The following is a 6,057-nucleotide window of genomic DNA, read 5'->3' as shown; positions in this document are numbered from 1 at the left end:
CATCACGGGGCAGGCTTCAAACGGTGATTCAAGGCTGACCTGGCATAGGTACTTATTGTATCAAGTCTCGTTAACAGAGATGTTCATTCACTCGTACTCACAGATGACCAGTATGGTTCGTGCAACTTGCTACGGTCAGATTGACCCCGTATCTCGGTACAGAGGTGTCAGTGAAAAGTCTCCAGTGTTATCGTAAAATGTGCTTAAAGTGTCGGTGCCACGTAATGAAAAGTCGAACTATACGTTTGTACATTCGATAGACATGGCAGCGCTTGTTCGTCTTAAACGTGGAAGCGTCCAGTTGAGACTTGCGGCGCGGGAAATGAAAGGTAAGGAAAAAATTCATCAAAAAGAAATATACTTCATTAATTACGTCAATATGGTTTTCTTTGTGATGAAAATTTGAACAACATTAAAATGTAAATAGCTTTAGAAGATCTAAGAACTGACATTGGCATAACTAATTTGGTTAAAATTTGAAATATAATAATTCTAAATAGTTAAATTAGTCAATTTCATAAAACAAATATTATGGACAGTCACAATTTTTATCACAATTTCGAGAGTTACAAGAGTGCTGAAATAGCAATTAATTCTCTAAGCTTTAAATTATTTTTCTAGGATATAGAAGTTTTATTAAAAAATTTTGATAATGATGTGACAAATTAAGTACTAAAATCACAAATACGTGACCAGTTGAGATGGTCGAAGTACCCTTGCATATATTTTGTAATTCTGAATCACGATTAATCCAGCAGCATCCGTTTAATGATTAATAATCTTTAGTAATTATTTCTATCGATATCCAACGACTGACTAGAGTTTTTATATTGATGAATAATATTTAAACAGTCCTTAGGTATCCAGACATCTTGGGATTTATTCTTATCATTATTGTACATATTCCACTTGTAAGTTTTCCTCAATCGAGTCGCGGTTCCGTCGATGTTTCAAAATGTTTGATAGCATGGTCCAGACAGAAACATCAATAAACAAATCAGAATTAATTTTTGGTAACTTCTTATCATATTGTTTCAACCAACGGTGATTAAAACTCGATCATTGTACGATAGCGACGATGTAACGATACGTTATCGATTGTGTTCAACTTCTAATTATATCATTTCTCACACGATGTACAACATGAAACTTTCCATCCTATCCGGACAGATCGAAGTGGTACTTTTTTAATTTGAAATTAAACGGATGTATATTATAAATACAACAGGTTGATCGAAATGAGAGAAAGGATAAAAAAGAAGTGTTCTTATCTATTTGTTGTTTCAAGAAACATTATTTGCACTATACCAAAGTCGAGGTCACCTTCGTTGTACGGGGTAGGAAAGAGATAATAGTCGTAGAATCAAACATACGAGAGCGATAAGAGAGGTATGCACTCGTTGATTTTACTCCTTTCGAGTTTCGTGAAATGGCAGAGTTTGTCAAGCGAGGTAGTGAACAATTTGTGAAACACAGTGGCGTTCAAATAAAACAAGCTGCGAAAGAGGTTCGAGGTTCGTCCAATTAAACATGATACAATGCACACACGATAAATTAAGAATGCATCTTAATTTTTATATTAATTATGGATTAAATTCACATTCAAATTATGCAGCTAAATGTAAGAAGTACAAAATTTGTAAATGCAAAGATTTTGTGCCTTTTAATTTCTTTCTGACGTTTGCCATGTTTATTAAACTTATTACCAAGATATATACGTTTGTCATACAATGCAGGGCAGGTATACCTTTGATATTGGGTTTAGACTTACATGCTTGGATGCATTGAATTAAAGATGGAAACCATGAATTCTGCTGTTTGATCCTCTTATCAAAATCAAATAATGTTCTACGAGTATTACAGACGATCTTTAGCGTTTTTGATACAATCTACATATCAGTGACTTATTTCACGATTGTTATAGCGAATCAAAAGCGAATTAGTTTATTGAATATCGTATTATCTGCTGTGGAATGAATTAAAGAAATCCGTAGAAATTTATTTGTTACTCTATGTTAAGCTGCAAATTAATGTTTTGATAAAAATATCTTGATTTGATTCTTCAGCGGCTGTACGAGCGCGACACATCGTTGCAGCACTCGTTGCAGTTGGATTTGCACTCTGCGGTGCAGTTGAAGTCAGCTCTTCGGTTGCATTGCTAGCCAATCAAAAAGACAATCATGCCATTATCGACACATCCTGGCACTGCGACATGCTGGTCAACATCAGTAGTCGTAATCGCACTGAAGATTTTGAAGTTATACTTATGGAGGTAAATCTGACAATGTTGCAATTATATATTTTTGTATCGAGTATAAATATCAACTGTCTACTATTCTCACGAAATCTTTATTTGTGAGTTATTTTAGAGTGAAGTTTAATAAGAATGTAAATATTTATAGTTACCACCGGAGGAACGTACAGAGTCTATAATGAGAGAGGCGTTCTTATGGGGTCAAGTTGCTGGACCGATTTTAGGAGGATGTTTGGTATGGGGAAGGTCAGGCCCATCCATGGTGTTTTCACGTGCGGTTCTTAGCGCCTGTTTGGCGTCTTTGTTAGTACCTGCTGCATGGAGAAGTCCTTCTCACGTGGCACTCCGCCTGTTTCAGGGACTGTGCACAGTAAGAACGAAGAAAAAGTATTATACAATTATGAATTCATTAAATATTTACTTTTCTAATTTGATAAGTTACGAGAAGCTTTCAAAATTAACAAGCTGTTACGTACAAAATTTAATATCTTAATGGAAATGTAATTTCTATTTTTTGTAGGGCGCAACTATGCCCGCTGCACATATGTTTGCTATGACATGGTTTAAAAGCAACCATAGAAGTTGGTATTTCAGTTGCTATGCTGGTAAATATTTCTTTTCAAATTTCATTGCAACAATTAATAAAAATCCTACCATATAAATTGAAATTTTAAAAAGAAAATATAAAATTTGCCACGTCTTTCAGTTTTTTATTAATGAAAATGAAATTTTGTAATAGCTGTCAGTGTTGGATACTGCCTCACAGGATGGTTAGGTACAGCCATGGTTCGAGGTTTTGGCAGAGATTCCCTTTGTTATGGTCTCGTCATTGTTGCACTATGTTGGTACTTTGCTTTTGGCCGATTCGTCAAAGATACGCCAAAATCATATCAGCATGACACAAATGTAAGGATCGTTATTTAAAAAAAGAACAAAATTTTTATGGTTCATTCTTAACTAATATTTATACTATTATTCCTAATAATTACGTCGGTAAATTTTTGACATTTTTTTACATTCAGCTTCCTTCAAAATTACATCACCTATTTTCTAATTTTAAAATGAACGAATTCCAGTTTTCATTTACAATTGTTTCCCTTGCATTATCATTGTTACCATAGTTTTTATTATGTACATATTCTTACCTGTTTTGGCAATGTAACTCGAGTATTACGGCACATATAAATCATATAAAAAAACAAACGCCTTATAAATTATGTGATATTATATCATTACAATCGCGATGCCATTGTTTTACAAGATTAACGAGATACCAGATTCGGTTAGTTACGTTCGCGCCAAATGTTGAATAAACTGTATTGTTACGTGTTGTACTATGAGAACATCATATGCGTATGAGTTTTAATCCTTTTTCAAATAACAATTAAAACTCTTTAGCATTGAATGGAGATTTTTGGGAGTAATAAATATACTGAATAAAAAAAAAAGGAAAAATAATAACTTTGAAATTAATAATGAAATAGGCAGCGGTAATTCCATGGGGAAAATTACTGCGATCCGTTCCAGTATGGGCGTCCGCTGTAGCCACAATGGGCAATCAATGGGGTGACGCTACCCTAGCACTTGGTATGACGAAATACCTAAAACTCATCTATGGTTTCTCTACAGCTAATGTAAGTTTTCTATTTTAATCCCACATTAGCAATTTACGATTTAATTCTCATTTTAATGCATTATTTAAAAATTATTCACTTATAAAATAATTCTGTATTTAAATTAAAAATAGTTGGACAAGGATTATTTAAAGGGTAAATAATACGAAATGAAATTTTTAATTTACAATTTCTTTAGGATTCCGTTCTGACAACATTACCTCATATCGGTCATTTCATGGCTGCATTAACGTGTGGTCTCCTTGTGGATCACGTTCGTGAATCAAAAATAGTTTCAACCACCACAGCAAGAAAGCTAGTAGTTTATACTGGTATGTATCGTGATTAAAAACCAGTATATTTTCGGTACAATTACTCAACTAATTTTATCGCCTTCATCTATAATGAAGAAATTAAACGAACCGTGTTCTCAAAAGTATATTTTCTTATCTTTCTGATTTACGGTCGCGCAGCATGCAGGAAGTAAAACTTTTGAATAGCTTGCATAAGGATCACACGAGCAAATCGTGATTATGAATTTAATTTTTATGTTAATTGAAACTATAATTAAACAATGTTATATTTCCTTCAGCTGGTTTTTGTCAGATTTCAAATTTGCAATTATTTTACAGCCCATTTTATACCAGCAGCCTTGCTCTTCGTTGCTGGCTATGCTGGTTGTCAAGCTCTAGGAGCAGCGTGGTTGGGCATAGCTGCACTGTTAGTTTCTGGAACTGCACCTGCAGGTGCATTAGCAGCTATAGCGGACCTTGCACCTGTTGAATCTCCAGCCTGTGCAGCGGCTGCGTGTGCATTATGCTCCACCCTAGGAGCAGCAGGCTTATTAGCTGCTAATTATTTTGTTACTCAAGCTCTGCATGGTTCTGTAAGTTAACATTTTTTTTGTTTTATTACTCATAAATTAATGACTATTTTTTTACAGAAATTAAAAATGTTATTTTGCCCTCTTCTTCATAATGGAAAAGCAAAATAAATAAAACTGCTGTTTAAAATTTTGGGCGAAGGTCAAAAATGCCTTCATAAAGTTTACTTTTTAATGAATAATAAATTTATTTCAGATTGCTGGTTCTTGGCGACTGGTATTCGGTGTCGCTTCCGTTGTTCTTCTATCAACTGCTGCAGTTTTCCTGGCTCTTGGAAAAGGTGTTCCACAACCGTGGATTGCTTCCGTTGACCGACCGCGAAGTCACGATGCTATTTACGAACAAGACACCTTGGAACTCGATTACGAGGACGTCGGTGTACAAACAGAGCCTTTCAGTCCTTATTCACTGGAGGAGGACGTGGAGAGCGCGAAAAATGTGCCTCGTTCTGCCTCGGTCCATTCGAAAGTTTCACAGGCATCTAATTAAATTCATGTCCATTGTTGGAATGTTCGTATTTATTCAGTATTTTCAACCTATTCATGTATATACGAGTTCCATAAGTATTCACACCCTTTCAATTAGTAACTGTAGCAGCATGATGTTATCTAATAGGTAGATATACTGTATTAATTAAACTTTCATTCGCTATGAATATTATTAATGAAAATTAACTTCTTACGACAAAGATTCTAATTTAACACGTTGACTATCTCAGTAGAAACAACCATCTGTAGTCAGACACGTTTTAATTTTAATACAATTACTCAATATATTGATAATTAATTGATAAGGCTTGATAAATAATTTGTTTATTGCTTATTTCGATATTGTTAAAAAAAATCTCTATGCAACTGTAGGTCGATATAAGCATGTCTTTTGTAATTAATAATCAGTTTTTAAGGACATATATGTAGGGTGTCTCAAAAAGGTCGTACAAATAGAAAACCTTAGGATATGAGTAATTACACATTTGGTACTTGATTTTTGAAATGCATTATGAAGTGACCAATATTTTTGAGGCACTCTGTACATATAGGTAATTGTTAGTTTAGAATATATATTTTTGAAAATTGTATATATGTTACAGAGTGTATTATAGATGAGATTACATACCTTTTAAGTTATATAGTGCTAGTGGTACATACACTTTGCAAAACAATTAAAGGATCACCTCTACGAACCCGAAAAATAGGGCGAGATTCAGATGGTCCCTTAATTGTTTTGCGGAATGTATTATCTACGTTTGCAATATTTTATGTTAAAATAATTCAGTAAAATAAATAAAGAAATAATAATAAATACA

At 33.8% G+C, this 6,057-nt stretch overlaps 1 protein-coding gene across 3 annotated transcripts; it reads left to right on the top strand.

Moving 5' to 3' along the window:
- On the top strand, positions 1-6,057 carry LOC114874301 (sialin-like). Of its 3 annotated transcripts, none has more exons than XM_029183476.2 (9): positions 1-329; positions 2,067-2,272; positions 2,403-2,624; positions 2,775-2,859; positions 2,994-3,160; positions 3,739-3,888; positions 4,067-4,199; positions 4,500-4,753; positions 4,947-6,057. In XM_029183476.2, exons 1-9 carry the CDS (start codon positions 263-265, stop codon positions 5,238-5,240), a joined length of 1,578 nt encoding a protein of 525 aa, XP_029039309.1. In that variant the 5' UTR covers positions 1-262; the 3' UTR covers positions 5,241-6,057. The 3 variants fall into 3 exon arrangements, with proteins under 3 accessions (XP_029039309.1, XP_029039308.1, XP_029039310.1); XM_029183475.2 differs by lacking the exon at positions 1-329 and adding an exon at positions 1,387-1,514; XM_029183477.2 differs by lacking the exon at positions 1-329 and adding an exon at positions 1,436-1,507.

Source organism: Osmia bicornis, chromosome 3, assembly GCF_907164935.1.
Source record: "Osmia bicornis bicornis chromosome 3, iOsmBic2.1, whole genome shotgun sequence".
In the NCBI taxonomy this organism is placed as follows: domain Eukaryota; kingdom Metazoa; phylum Arthropoda; class Insecta; order Hymenoptera; family Megachilidae; genus Osmia; species Osmia bicornis.
This window is presented reverse-complemented; position numbering and strand designations above follow the sequence as displayed.